This window comes from Fukomys damarensis, unplaced genomic scaffold (assembly GCF_012274545.1).
Source record: "Fukomys damarensis isolate Sample0158 unplaced genomic scaffold, DMR_v1.0_HiC HiC_scaffold_36, whole genome shotgun sequence".
Classification (NCBI taxonomy): domain Eukaryota; kingdom Metazoa; phylum Chordata; class Mammalia; order Rodentia; family Bathyergidae; genus Fukomys; species Fukomys damarensis.
The window spans coordinates 27,512,526-27,528,187 of record NW_022900948.1 but is presented as its reverse complement, the minus strand read 5'-3'; the positions used below and the strand labels follow the sequence as shown (position 1 = coordinate 27,528,187).

Genomic DNA, 15,662 nt, shown 5'->3' with positions numbered 1-15,662 from the left:
TATATATATATATATAAAATCAGCCTTCAATGTTATTTTAAACATTATTATTTCTGCAAGTATGTTTATTTGTTAGGAATGAAATAAGCAGGTTATATGAAGGTGCACATAGAGGAAAACTTCTAATAGAGAAGCACAAAGACTCAGAGAATTAAGAATCACAGTAAGCAATAACCTTGCCGATCTGTCATTTTATTCCTTAGAAACTCACTATCAATACAGTGTAGCCACAACTCTAGAGTACAAACAGATATAAAATTATGTGTTAAGAAACAAAATTTATGTGTGCAAGAAAGAAATGTGACAAAAAAATGAATACCTGGCCTGTCTTTGGGTAGTGAAAGAATTGTTTCTCCTTGTCAGTTTTACTTAACTGCCTTACATGACATATGCACGGGAATTAACTCTATTAAAAATGAACCTCTAAATCCACCCCATACTAAAATTTAATACGACTGAGTCTTCTCTGCTGCCAACTAATTCAGGAACTGAACCAGTGACATCCTTTCCTATACAACGTGGGTTACAAACCTTCCCCCTGAGGAAGGAGAGTTATCTCCTGTTATCTGACACATTTCCCAACCAATGTTTCCAATCATCAATTTCAATGGCTATGTCTGCCACATGGATTCTGTGCTGACTTTGTTTTTCTTGGGAAGCAAACAATGGGCTACTGACATGTCCTGTTATTCTTTCCTATCTGGGTCTGGAAGGGCCTCTGCTATAGGATTCCTCTCGCTCTCAGAGTCTGAGTGGAGACTGTGACGTTTATCTAAACGTTGTCAACCTTAGACACCCACAGTTCCCTCTGCCCTCTGGCACATGCGCTCCAGAATCCGGTGGATGCTGGGGAAACTAGGTCTGTCCGCGGGCACCTTGCTCCAGCACAGACGCATTAGGTTGTATAGCTCCAGGGGGCAGTTCTCAGGGCAGGAGAGGATGTTGCCATCTCGCACGTAGTAAATGACCTCTTCGTGGGCCATTCCGTAGTAGGGCTGCAGGCCATAGGAGAAGATCTCCCAGAGCACCACCCCGTAGGCCCACACGTCAGATTCGGTGGTGTAGCGGTTGTAGAAAATGGACTCGGGTGGCATCCAGCGGATGGGGATAGCATCGTTTTCATTAGCTTTATAGTAGTCTGCTGAGTAGATGTTCCTGGAAAGGCCAAAGTCTGCGATTTTCACCACCATGTTCTCACCCACCAAGCAGTTCCTGGTGGCTAAATCTCTGTGTACGAACTTGCGCTCGGAGAGGTAAGCCATGCCGGCTGCCACCTGCCTGGCAATGCAAAGCTGATCGACACAGGAGAGGGCTGGGGGCCCCAGGCTGGAGACCTGAGCCCTCATGGACAGATCACTGTGACTGAGGCTGCATACGGCGTGAGGGGACATGCTGCGGAGGAACTCGTTGAGGTCGCCATAGGCCATGTATTCAAAGAGCAGGCACATGGGCTTCCCGACGGCACACACGCCTGGAACCAAAGGAGACAGCCTGTTAGTCTGCTCCTGAACTCCCACACTGGGGAGAACACTCCCAGACCGAAGGACAAGATCCCAAAGTGTGAGCTCTGCTTTTTTTTCGTTGGCAGCACCATAGTCTAACCCCATGCCCATTTGCTTGCTTAAACATCTCCTAGTTACCTTTTAAGATTTGATTTATTTGTGAACTTCCTAGGGGGACTCAGCTCCTGACTCCCAGTTTCTGCTACATTTTCCTTCTATTATCCATTGACGTACTCTCTACCATCCTATTTTATAAACATTCATTTATTTGAGGGTTTCCTCCAACGTTTTGGCACTTTGAAAGGATTAATGTCTTATTCCTCACTACCTTTCCCTCACCCTGTGCCTGTCTGGCAGAACAGGCACTGTATAACCCTTGGTGAGCCAGTAGATACTTGCTCTGAGTCTGAGATGAACTGTTCTGTGTTTCCGAGTACTTTCTTCAAGAATGGTATCAAGGAAGATGCATCAAGTATGGAAGTAACAAAAACAACCCAAGATCCTTGGATGAAATATCTAGGCGGCTGCAGTAAAATATTTTGACATTTAAGTTTTACCATTGTTCTCCATTATTCCAAGAGAAAATGTTAACATAAAATAGCCTTAGATTTATGCCATGAAGGCATTTGCAAATCTTAAAATCTTGCTATACTTTAAAACAGAACTAGAGAACATGGGATATTAGATAAAATGTGCATAATTTCATGTAACATTTCAAATAAATTATTAGATATTTTTTCAGGCAAAAATTAGAAGCCTCTGATTGAAAAAAGAAGGGAAATAAAGAATACTATTTTCTTGGCTTATTCAGTCTGCTTTTTCCAGAGACTTTAGCAATCAGATTATTTATGTATACTAAAGAGAAAATGAAAGAAATATTGACCAGGTCACATTTAGAAATTTCTTGCATTGAGATACTCATTGGATCATCTTTAGTTAACATGGATTTACCTATTTTACCAAGTGGCCTTATTATTTTTATGCCAGTTGAATATATTTAAAAGAATCCTTATATTGGAAAAAAAGACAACTTGTTTCTCTGAGAATTACAAAAATTTGAACTGAGATTATTTAATGAAATGATCCACTCCCTGATAAGAAAATATTATGTGGAAGATTTGTAATTTGTGATAATTATGAACAATTATATATGCAGATATATGCATATAATTTATAATACTATGTTGATAGCTGATTGGATTTAAAGATGGATGATGGTTGTAAGAAATCAAGGCACATCTTTAAACTTCAGTGTGACACCTTTCATAAATCATCTAGCTTCATTCTTCTAATGTTTTCTTAACTGCCAGAACAGAGTAGGTGTCTCTGATTTCTAATCCTTCTTCCTATTAAATTTTTTGAATATCTCTGGATTTATATCCTTTTCCTCTAATTTATGATTATAAAATTTTTATGCACTAGGATTTCAATACAAGCAGAAGAACTTCAAAATACAAACATGTTCCCTAAATTCCTGATATTTAAGTGCATAAAACAAAGCAGATATATCTATCTTACTGGAAATGAGTTTTACAGATTTCCTCCATTTGCCTTCTACTATGTAATCTCATTGAAATGGCATTAACTTCTAAGGAACTGTAGGAGTACTAAAGCTACATTTGTGAATGATCACTGCTTATGTACATTTAAGTAAAAAGTGGACCTTGTGTTTATAGGATGTTGAGATGAAATTTAAATACAGTATTTAGCAAAGCTGAGCTCTTCTTGGGCAATAAAAATGACAGAAAACTCTTGGTAGTGACGTATAAATGTATTACCACAAGACACACAAATTTGCAAATTGTGCATAGTTTGTGTTTGAATCAATCTCAGGAACTGAGGATGTTGCAAAATTGCAAAGGCTTACATATTGATGTAGGACCAACACTTTAAGGAACACTGAAAATTATTCTGCAACAAGAAAATAATCTCAATTTGGTGCTCCTTGTAGATTATTGTCAAGAGCTTTCAAATAACATGTAATTCAAAACCCAATAGTACTTATCTCTCTTCAGTGCCTTTCTCAAATTCTGGTGCTGTGTTTTCTATGCCTGAAAGATGTTAAATTGGCCTCTAAAGACCTGATACGTGATACGAGGGCCTCAGCTTTTCTTATAGATCATGAGATCTTCCTGATCATTCTACGCACAATGCTGGGGTGCAGGTTGAGACAGAGACTCACATATGACGCATCTAATTTTATCAAGTGTGGTTCTATCAGACCTGGCTTTGAGGTGGCTACAAACATGTAGCAAACAAACAATTTATTTTCAAGGGTTAGGAGAGAAATTAGAGAAGCCATTTGGGGCCTTGGGTTAACAAAATGTTGGGGGAAAGCATGAGCTTGACCTAGAAGAGGTCATGAAGGAGGAGTGCAGAGTGAGAAAGATGAGGACAGAGTCCTTGGGCACACTGAGCCTTGGGAGGGGGCAAGAGTAGGACAGTGGACGAGGAACCCTTGAGCAAGACTAAGGGTGGAGGAAACTCCATGTTGCCCAACCTGGTCATTTTATAGTCCTCTCACCTGACTTGTGTATGTGACATGCTCACTTTCTCCTTTTTGAAATATTTTATTCGACTTCCAGGCACTGCACTTTAAAAATTTACTTTTACTTTATTTCTTTAGTCTGCTTTGCTCGTTCAGCTCTTTTCTTTCCTTGTCTTTTCTAAATGTGAGACTGCTTCCAAGGTTAGTCCTTGGACCTCTTCTCCTTTTCTAGCTTTCTTTTTCCCTCATTAGGTGTCTGGTCAAGCCTCCTTACAGTTTTAAATATTCAGTAGGTCCTAGTGACTTCAGATTTCATCAGAAAGCAGGTCATCTTTCCTGAACACTAGAACCTCCATTTCCATCTGCCTCCTTAACTACATCTGGAGTTCAAACAAGCACCCCAAACATGTCTTGAAATGAACTCCTACTTTTTTCTAAATTAAAGAATCCAGAATAAGCTGGGAAGCACCTCAAACACTTTCTCTAGTGAGAGAAACCTGCCCCTCCTGAGTCTTCTCCAACCTAGTCTATGACACCTTCAGTTTTCAGCTCCACAACCATAAGCCTTGGTCTCCTCTTTGACTCTTTTCTTCGTTGCCTGTCACACATTTGTCTGGCCAGCATATTCAAATGACCTAAAAACCCAGTCAGTTCTCACTGTCCTCACTGCCCTCTCTGGGCCTTGCCATCATCTTCCTATTGTTTACTGTCTCCTTGCTTCCGTCGTCTCCCTTCAGACTGTGCTCAAGAAAGCCACTAGAGGAGTTCTGAAAACATGTGAGCCATGTCCTGTCACTTTTAGCTCCAGCTCTCCACTTACTTCTCATTTTACTTGCAGTAAAAGCCAGTTTCACTAAGGCCCAGTTGGGTCCTCCGTTACATTACCTCTCTGATCTCCTCTTGATAACTGCGTCTTTGTCATTCCACTTCACCCCTCCCTGTTATTCTTCAAGTACATAACACATGTTCTTGCCACAGGACTTCTGAGAGTGCTTTTCATCTTGGAGTGATCTTTCCAACATTATTACTGCCTTACCTTTACCAGATCTTCGTATAAATGTCACATTTATTGATTGATTATTGTACTGGAGATTGAACCCAGGGCCTTACACTATACTATACCCCCATCCTTTACTTAAAAAGTTTTTTTAAAAAATAGGCCTTTGCTAATTTGCTAAGGCTATTCTTGAACTTACAATACTCCTGGCTCAGCCTTTTGGGTGGCTGGGAATACACCAATGTACCACCGCTCATGGAAAAATGTTACGTTTACTGAAGTCTTCAGAAAGTTTAGCTCACACCCCAAAAAAAATTCTGTTTCAAGTTTTTAAAATTGCTTATGTGTAATAGACATCATACTATACTTTTCATATGCTTATTTTTATTATCTGTCGCCTCTAAAGAATGAGAACTTTATGAGAGCAGAGATTTTTGAAGGTTTTGCTCACTACTATAATTATACTAACTGAGTATCTGTTAAATGATCATTGATTCTATGAACCTCTGAATGAGTGAGAACACAACAGTGAGCAAAAGTCACTGACCTCATGACATTCTATTTAGGGCACAAAAGACAAAAAAGCAAGTAAATATAGATACCCTTCAATATTAATAAATTTTGTGATGGAGCAGCAGTGTTAATGAAAGATTCTTTACATGGGAACATTTTAAATATGTTTTGTAAACAGGAAGGAGGTAGAAGACAGATAGAATTGAAATGATGAAAGTAATAAGGTTGAATCCATCAAGCCACTCAATGTCCTACAGTCCTGGCATAAGATTCATATAAGTACCTAAGGGAAGAGGGAAACCTTGGAAAGAACAGAGACATCTCACTGGTCAAAAAGAAAAGGAAAGAAAGGTCAGGCGTGGTGGCACAGGCCTGTAATCCCAGCGCTTGGGAGACTGAGGTAGGAGGATCGCTGTGAGTTCAAGACCAGCCTCGGCTTACACAGTGAGTTCCAGGTCAGTCTCACCTACATAGTGAGACCCTGTCTCAAAATAAAAAAACAGAAAGAAAAGGAAAAAGCACAAAATAAATGAGCCATAAAAGATTAAAAGCTTGGAAATCACAATTGCCTGATAAAATACATCTCCTCACATATTTTCCTACCTAAGAGTTTTACAATGTTAGGGTTGTCGAATTCTGCCATGAGGGCTGCCTCCCTCTGAAAATCGGCTTGCATATCTGCTGAGGCTTCTTCTTTGAGCATTTTTACTGCAACCATAGTGAAAGGTTCATAGGGAAGTAAGCCTGGAGCCCTGAGAGACAAATTTGTAGATAGAGAAAAACCAAATATCAGGAGGATTAGACATACCCACATTGTATCTACTCCTATTTATATTCACCCAGATTTACGTAGCCTTTCTTAGATTCACAGATCAATGGAAGATGACAGTAGTAAGTCATACCTAAAATTGTTTGGCTTAAAAGAACTCAGTGGCATTATCTTCAGTATCAATTAAGTTTGAAACAAAACATTATATATCAATTATTATCGCCATTCTAACTCCAGAATCTAAATTCCTTAAGGTCAGCGACCATAAGGTATGCATAGTTAGATCCTCCGCAGAGCCTAAAGTAGTATCTTGCATATATTCGGTTCTAAATAAGTTAGATGTGTGAGATGTTTCATTAACCATGTAACCTTAATATCAGGGCTACTATGAAAAGAGGTAAGTTGTATCTTGCCACAGATCACAGACCAAAGCAACAATTGGTGATTGAAAGCAAGCCCATACTTTCCGGCCCAGCGGTGTGTTTGTGGAGCTATATCCCTGAAGACCGGACATCTTATTCCATTTCACAAAAAGGCAATAAACTGGCTAATATTGGCTAGTAGACTCCTTTCTTCAGCTCATTGTTCTCTACATTTCTGTATTATCTTTTCTTTACTGTTTTGTTATTCCATGAATATCTACTTAATATCTACACACGTCAAACTTTGACTTCATGAAACACTAATTCAAAGTCAACTTTATTTGCTTGTTTGTTTTTTTGGTACCAGGAATCAAACTCAAGATGTAGTCCTTGTGAGGCAGGCGGTGGCACCACTGAGCTAAACCCCCAGCCCTCAAAGTCAACTTTAAATGAAATAGAGACTATATATAGCAACAGAAAATGGAAGAGAAGTAAATTTAAGACTTGTTTAGTAAAACCAATGTAAGAAATCATGGTTAAAAAGTATGACAAATTCTTTTCTAAAAACCACTAGTAACTTTTTGCTATTTGAGTAAAGATACATTTGCATATACTATGCATTACTTCTTTTAAATGTAATAAAATCATCTTTCCATGTGTTCTCTATTTTCTACAAAAAGAAAAATGATTAGGATTTAATGTATCGTATGTAATGCAAATACAGTTAATGAGATAAGAAATTAATTAATTCAATAATAGGTATTGTGCACAGCTTATACATCAGGCTCATGTATTGGTGATTTTTCAGATATAGCATATTTCAGTGGACAGATTATTATCTTTCATGGGTAAATTTACCTTGCTTGAAAGACCCTTCCAAATGCTCCCTCTCCAATATCTCTCACATACTCAATGTTATTCCTCGGATACTCCAGGCTAAGCAACTTGGGATTCAGAAGGAGTGGCATCCTCTGGTACATGGGGTTGGGATGAAGCCTGTCTAGCAAGAGCTCAGAAGGCAGCGTGGTAAGGGTTACTGCTGCTGACTCTCTGTGGGTGAGATAGGCAAGATCAGTAATGAGCTGAAGAGTAGGGAAGGTCTTGGTGCTTGAGTCTTATATCCTGAAAGAAATGGCATTTAGGAATAAACAAAACAAATTTAACTAAGGCAGCAGCCAAAGAGTCTTCGATTTGAAAGTAAAGAAATACAGTGTTTGGTGTACAGTCAAAAGGCACATTTTTGCAGAAATTTTGTCATTATCTAAATTGGAAGTGGCAACAAGATCGGGAGGAAGGAAGTGAAGTAACAGCCATTTTCTTCCAAATTGTTTAAATTCTCTCTTCTGGGGAAATTAAGTTTAGGATATGTGAGATCATTGCAAGAATACTTAACTTTAAAACAGAGGTATCAGCCTCATTAAGAAAGAGGTGGGTGTTATTATATAGATTCCTGTTCTCATTGTGAATTCTAATATTAAATATGTAGATTTTAAAACATTACTGTGTGTATCTAGCTTTAACACAAATCTCACCTTTTCTTATTTTTCCATTCTTTTCTTCTTCGGCAGCCATAAAGAGTAGTGATGGTCAGGAGCACAAATACTGCAAAACTGGACATGATTGAGATGATTACAGTCATGGAGTAGGTAGGTGAGACAGAGAAGGAAGACGAGGAGGAGGAAGGCAAATTTGGGAGGTCCACACTTGGCTTCGAGGATGTCATTGATGGGAATGCTGTAAGTGGAAAGAATTATTTTTACTCATTCTTACACCTTTAGAATAGAAGGCAATTTTTTGACTTCAACTAATTAGTGAATTAAATCTAATGTCAAGGATATGCTTGTGTGTCAGGTTCTTCTGGGCTATATTCCATAAAATTCAGTTTTAAGAACACTGTAAGATTTGGTTAGGAGCAAATCTATCCCAAAGCATCATAGGTTTTTAAAGATGAGACTTGGAAAGGAGAAATAGTATTTTCCCAAGAAAACATAGATCCTAGATCAGTGTTCTTTATTCTGTATGTCACACTGTTACTGGCAACAATCATGGAAATTGTTAAATAAAAATATTTTATGCAGTTATACCAGAGGTTGGGATTGTCTAGCTGAACTTTTATACACATTTATTATTGGTTTGAAAACAGAGTAAAAATGATGCAAGAAGATGAAAAAATAACAATATTAGGACACCAATGATCAAAAGTTAATCTAAAATGAACTCCTGTCAAAATCCAACGTAAAAGGCCAATGCAATTTAAAGCCCAGTAACATCTGTACTATTGCTGAGAAGCAAAAGGTGGTATAATCACACCACTCTATTTTAGGGTGCAAAGCCCACTGTATATGCATTAAAACAGACTTACTAATTATGTTTTGAATCCTGTTTCTAGTTTAAAAAGAAAGACATGGCAATAATTTTTTAAATAACCAATAAGAATATTTCAGTAGCAAAGAATGAATTTTGCACCTTGAAAAAAGAAGAACAAGACTTTTCAAAAATCTGCAAAAGACTGTACTGACAGTCATGCGAGATCACAAAATAAGCTCAACAAATTTCAAAAGCAAAAATTATGCAGACCAACTCTCTGATTAAAATTCAACCACCAATAGATTAAATAAAACCCAATGTGAGAATTAAGAAGAAATCTATAACTTTCTGCTTAAAAAGTTAAGAGTAACCATAATTATAGATTATTTTAAAATTTCTTAGTAGTATGCATGAGAATTGCCTAAAATCTACTAAGATGTATTATTGCAGTGTTATCTCCTTCAACTAGATATAAAGAAAGAAAAAGAATGAATGGAACATTTGACTCAAGACTTTGGACAAGAAACTGTAACTACAGATGACAAAAGAAAACAAATGACAAAATAACACCCATATAAAAGCAGGTATTAATAAGTTAGAGTACACATACCACAAATGATAGAAATGAAAAGTAGATCTATAGTCAGTTTTATAAATAGTTATAAAATGGTTTACTCAGTTGAATTTTAATTTTAAACATATGAAAAGGCAGAAGCATAAAAATAAGAATGATAAAGATTATGAAAATAGATGGAAAGATCAAGAAAAAGAAAATAATATAAAATATGCAATTAAATTTTTCAGTACTGGAGATTAAACTGAGGGCCTTTACACTGTGCTGCATCTTCATATCTTTTTTTTTTTTAATTTTGAGCCACGCTTTCTAAATTTCATTAAGTTTCATTAAGTTTCTCAGACTAGGCTTGAACTTGCAATCTTCCTGCCTCAGCTTTCCAAAGTGCTGTGACCACAAGTATGCATTTTAATTCTTAAGGAAAGTGACAGGAACATATTAGATGCCAAATTTTAAAAATACTTTCCTAAAGTACTCTTAAGAGTTTCAGCGCTTGAATTGGGGAATATCTACACCTATAGCTGAAGATATCAAGTTTGGTTCATAAAAGGCTTCTCATACCATTCTAAGTAATTTGGGATTTTCTGTACAACAAACAGAGAAAACCATTGGAAGATTTTAAGCAACTAATACACCTTTCCAACTAATACAGGTAAAAGAAATAGACTGGGTGGTATTCAAGGCCTGAGAGACTTACTCAAGACCTCTTCTGTGGAGATACATTAGGGACTCTTAACTAAACAACTGAATCAGAAGACCTCAAGATGAAGGATAAATACTGTAATAAGAGTATATATCTAAATCTAAATGGATAATGATGAAATGGTTGTGGATTTTCTGCAAATCTTTAAGTGAGGAGGCCAAGCATTTAGCTCAGTGGTGCCACATCTGCCTTTTAAGTGTAAGGTCCTGGTACCAAAAAAAAAAAAATCTTTAAGTGAGAATTGCTAGAGAGTGTCATTTTTCAAGGAGAAATCTAATAGTAATGGGGAAATAAAGAAGATAAAAATATTCTGAGGATTTTATTGGAGACTAAAAGTCCAATAAGGTAAGAAGAAATAAGGAGTAAATACAGTACTACCATGAAAGAGTTTGTATCTGGCTTTCATTCACCAGAAGGGAAATAATAACCAGAAAAAAATATGGAAAAGGAGAAAGAAGAACAACAAAAGTACTTAACTTGAGATTGTGAAGCAAAGACTGGAGGGATAAAACTCAAGTACATCAGCTGTTATACAAAATCTGAACAGATTAAATTTGCCTACTAAAGGAAAGTGACAGTCAGGATAAAATAAACCCAGGTAAATATTACTTATAAGAAAAAGGACTAAAACAAATAGATTCTAGGCAACTGTAAATATAAAAAGAAAGATTACCAATACTAATGTCAGAAATTTAAAGTTAAAAGCACTCAAATAAGACAAGGGTGACATTTTTGCCTTGTAAAACATTTAATGTAAAATGAGGAGAAAGTGTCATGAGTACTATGCCTCACAGATCATAGTAGATGGATATCTAAAGCAAAATGTATTATTAATTCAAGGAAAATCTGCTAAAATCACCATGAGTAGGATTGAGCTAGTGGAATTTTTAAGTCATAAAACAAATTAACCAAATCAATAAACTCACACAAATGTAGAAGACTATGATGATGTGATTATTAGACAGATGACATGAGTTTATAAAACTAATAAAAGATCTTTATCACAGAAAATAGTGGTGATATTATAAATCTGATCTGATCATACCTTGTGCGCTGTGTTCAATTCTAGACATTCCATAAACTTAAGTACAATCGGAAGGCAGAGCCAGAATCACATAGATTTGGATTTTAGAGGTTGACTCAGTCCCATACTTGATGAGTCCATTTGGGTGTGTTGCTCAAATCACTTTCTCTCACTGAGAAGTATATAAAATGGGGGCATTTACAGTATGCAATTTCACAGGGCATAGGAGTGTTAAGAAGGATAATATACCTGACACACTAAACAGTGTGCTTGGATTTGAAGCCAAATTATACTGCTTTGCCACAGAAACATTGAAGATGAAAGACTCATGGCTGAGTGTTTCTGTAGTAAAGTATGCGGAAATACCACAGAAGAGAGGACTGGTGTACTTAGCAGACAAATAATGTAAATAGCACAAAGGCATTACATGCTCCAAAAGTATTTCACTTCATCAAAAGAAGCCATAAAAAATAAAACTTGAAATTCTGGTCTTTTTTTTTTCAAGCAATAAGAAAATAATGCAAAGATAAATGATTTTAAAAAATTTCTTCCAGCAGCCTCAATGTGAACTGCTAATAGCCTTTGGAGTTCACTCAGAAATCAAAAAACTCTTTAAGAAATAATTTGAGATCTTTACACATTCCCAGAGAATGTGGGTTGCTGCACTTTGTAAGGCTGCCTTCTTTGCTTATCACTGACCTCCCAGAAAAAAAAAAGCCAATCTCTTCATAATAATTCCACTTAACTCAGGGAGAACAGACATTCCCCATATATGTTTGCAGGAAATGATCATTTTATGACATTTGGAGCTCATTTTCTTACCGTATCAAAATCTTCATAGAATGGTGTTTGCTAAAGAGTAGGAAATTAGTAATCATATATTGATATACATTGTTCTTGTCTAATTTGGGACTCAATTTCCGTACCTTCAACACAGTAAATCCTCCATTAGTGAGTGAATGGGCGAGTGAGTGAAAAGATGAGGCGTGACAAAGGCCACAACTGTCCATTAAACGCCCATCGAAGTAGGCTCTGACTGCTAATATGACAGAGTTAAAACATAATCTTTTTTGATTCCTTTTTTTGGAGACAGGATCTCTCTACGTAGTTCAGACTGGCCTGCCCTCACTGTGTAGCCCAGGCTGGATTCAAATTTATGGGGATCCTCCTGCCTCAACATTCCCAGTGGTGGGATTACAGGCGTGCACCGTCACACCCAGCTAAAACATGTACTTTTTAATTTCCATCCATCTAGGAATAAGAATCGCATAGACTTCCAGAATCCTAGATTTTGAGGGCTTTGCATAACTGTTTATTTAATAAACAAATGATTCAACCAGGAACAGTAGCTTTCTTTCTTTTACTACTTTAAGTCCTAGTTCTTTAAGTAAGCTGGTAAAAATCAAGAAAACAGACCTGGAATACACATTACAGGAAATGACAGTAGTTAAGCCCTATAACACCTAAGGAAGTTAATTGAAAAATTTTTCTAATTTCATTCCGAGAATTTCTGCTTTCTGGTAGGTTAAAGCACCATTTTAGAGAAGTTAGTTTCTAGGATTTGCTTTTTCAAGCCACATTTTTTAATTCTTTCTTAGTGTGATGATCCTTTAAAAATCATTTGATTTAACCTTATAAACCTTATCCTGGAAATTAGCTGTAAAAATACTTTATTTTGATCTATGGGCAGTACAAGGCCAGATAATGATATCAACATATCCATCAGCCAATACCAACCCAGGAATGCTGCAGTGTAGGCTATAAAACTTAAGCATCTCACAAGGGGAAAGCTTATAAGAGGTTAAGAACATTTTGAAAATTATAAATACATTTAGGTTATTATTTATGTCAGAAATCAGAATTCCTTAAAGTTAAATGAGCAGTAAAGGGGTTACTCTGCAATTTATCCTTGTATTGTCATTAAATTGGAGAATTGGATAGTGGGTACATGCCTTTCCTGCAGTACCCTAAAAGGCAAGATGGTTTCAACTACTTTTGTATTTATTGTCATTGCTGTTTCATTAATAGCCAATTAATTTTTTTTTTTTTTTTTTTTTTTTTTTTTTTTTTTTTTGAGACAGGGTCTCACTATGCAGTTGAGACTGACCTGGAACTCACTATGTAGCCCAGGCTGGTTTCAAACTCAAAGAGATCCTCCTGCCTTAGCCTCCCAAGTTCTGGGATTACAGGCATGTGCCATCAGGCCCAGCAGTACTGTATTTTTCTAAAAAGCTAGGACAAAGAATATTGATTCTTTCACCACAAAGAAATGATACATGTTTGTGGCAAGAGATTACTCTGATTTGAATAATACATCTACCAAAATATCACATGGTACCCCATAATCATGTTTAATTTTATATGTCAATTAAAAAAAGAAATAAAGGGCCGGAGATTTAGGTCAGTGGTTCTGGTGATAAAAAGAAAAAGAAAGAAATAAAAATCCCTAATCCAAGTTTGCACTCCAGACCAAATACATTAGAATTTGTGTTGGGACTCCAGCAACAGTAGTTTTTATGGTTCTCTATGTGATTTCGATGTGTAGATTGGGTGAAAAAACCACACAGTTTGGGCATCTCTTACAAAGAAGAGTATAAACTCACCCATTTCTACAAACAAAAAAGAAAAAGAAAGAAATAAAAATCCCTAATCCAAGTTTGCACTCCAGACCAAATACATTAGAATTTGTGTTGGGACTCCAGCAACAGTAGTTTTTATGGTTCTCTATGTGATTTCGATGTGTAGATTGGGTGAAAAAACCACACAGTTTGGGCATCTCTTACAAAGAAGAGTATAAACTCACCCATTTCTACAAACAAAATGTTAGGAAAGTGATATCCAATTGCATATTAATTTTTTTCTTCTTGTAGTTAGTATTTATAACTTTAGAATAAAAACAACATTTTCAGGAAAAGTGGGATTATAGATGATTGTTTTCCTTTTCAACTTTTTGTTGTGACTTAGAAGTTGTGGCTTAGAAGGTTTTCTACAATGAACACGGAATTCTTGTACAAAACCCAACAATAAATTTTTGGAAAAGAAACCAGAACTAAAACAGTACAAAATACCTACCTTCCTCCAGCACTTGTCACAAATAAAAATCACAAATCAAGTTAGTTTAATTAAGAAATAAATATTTGTTTTCATTCATGAGTAATTAGATAATATAAAATCATGGAGGCTAAGTCAAAAGGTGACATTTTAAACTTGGCTTAGTTTTTGGAAAATTAAGGCACGAAGCAGGCTAACACATTCGAGATGGAAGACATTATTTGTATCACTCATTAAATGTGTTCTCCAGGACCTAATTAGAACGTATAAGCACAGACTACAATACTCTCTGCACAATCTGCCTGAGCGAGGATGGTGACGTCATTGAGTTGCTGTACATTCCGTTCTGGACTTCATGAAGCGTGAGTGTAAATACGCATGCAGGGATCCAATTACATACACATAAAGTTTCAAGGGCACAAATGAAATTACTTACTTGTTAGGTTTTCTTTTTTATAATCTGAAGGGGAAAGGATAAAAATTTGTTTTAAGTGAGCATCCAGATATATATTCTATGGGAGAGTGCTAAAAAGTGCAAGTTCTCTTTCAGTTTTTCAATATCCAACTTGAAAACATTCTTTGCATTCAAATGTGAAAACCGGGTCTTTGAAACTAAACCAGTTGTTATGGATAAGAACCTAGTTCCTTACAAACGAACTTCATTAAAGCAACATGCAGCAATTCAGATTTGTTTTGTGAGATCAGCATTTTCAGACGTGATTTATTTTTGCATGCTTAAAAATCTGTTTCATTGGCTAAAGACAGAGAACTTTTTCCATTTTTTCACTCTTCTGACAAAGTATGAGATTATTTCTTAGCTATTTTACTGCACATTTCAGAAAATGTCAGAAGCTGTCATAAGATTCCTGTATGAAATAAGGTAGATTTTAAGCAGCAGGGGAGTGGCTTTTATTTTAGAACAAATGAAATAGATGTTTATGTTAACCTGTGCAATTTGGGTAGCATTAGGATTCTGCTATTAGGTTAGCAAGGAAGGCAAAAATCAACCAGTCAATCAGTAAATCAACCAATCAACAAATTCAAAATGCCTAGAAAGCCTTGAATTATTAGGAACTTTAATTCCCCACCTTAGTTTATTCAAAATAGTAAATTTCTCTTGACTCCACAGGCTTGCTGGAAGTCTTTATTACCTAAGTATGGCAGTCTGGTACAGGCTGTGGGGTCCCAGTGTATGCTGGGAAGCTTGCTGCAGTCTAGCACAGACAGCAGATGCATCCCAGATCTGTAGAGTTCTCTGTGGGTCTTTTCTTCCATCTCCAGCCATTCTTTTGCACAGAAGAATTCCTTCACTGCCAAGCAGTACTCTCTAAATAGTGGACGGAGGACACAACTTGATGAATCATGGCATGTT

General features: G+C 36.4%; 1 protein-coding gene across 2 annotated transcripts in view; it reads right to left on the bottom strand.

Moving 5' to 3' along the window:
- Nucleotides 1-215: 215 nt before the first annotated feature.
- Musk (muscle associated receptor tyrosine kinase) overlaps nt 216-15,662 on the bottom strand; it is a 115,836-nt gene continuing 100,389 nt past the window's right edge. For both annotated transcript variants that reach the window (XM_033759098.1, XM_033759097.1), the window contains 5 exons: nt 15,442-15,617; nt 8,164-8,365; nt 7,490-7,681; nt 6,104-6,252; nt 216-1,471 (listed from right to left, as the gene is read on the bottom strand). In XM_033759098.1, coding sequence (XP_033614989.1) covers nt 789-1,471; nt 6,104-6,252; nt 7,490-7,681; nt 8,164-8,365; nt 15,442-15,617 — 1,402 coding nt within the window. In that variant the 3' untranslated portion in view covers nt 216-788. The remainder of the gene's footprint in view (nt 1,472-6,103; nt 6,253-7,489; nt 7,682-8,163; nt 8,366-15,441; nt 15,618-15,662) is intronic.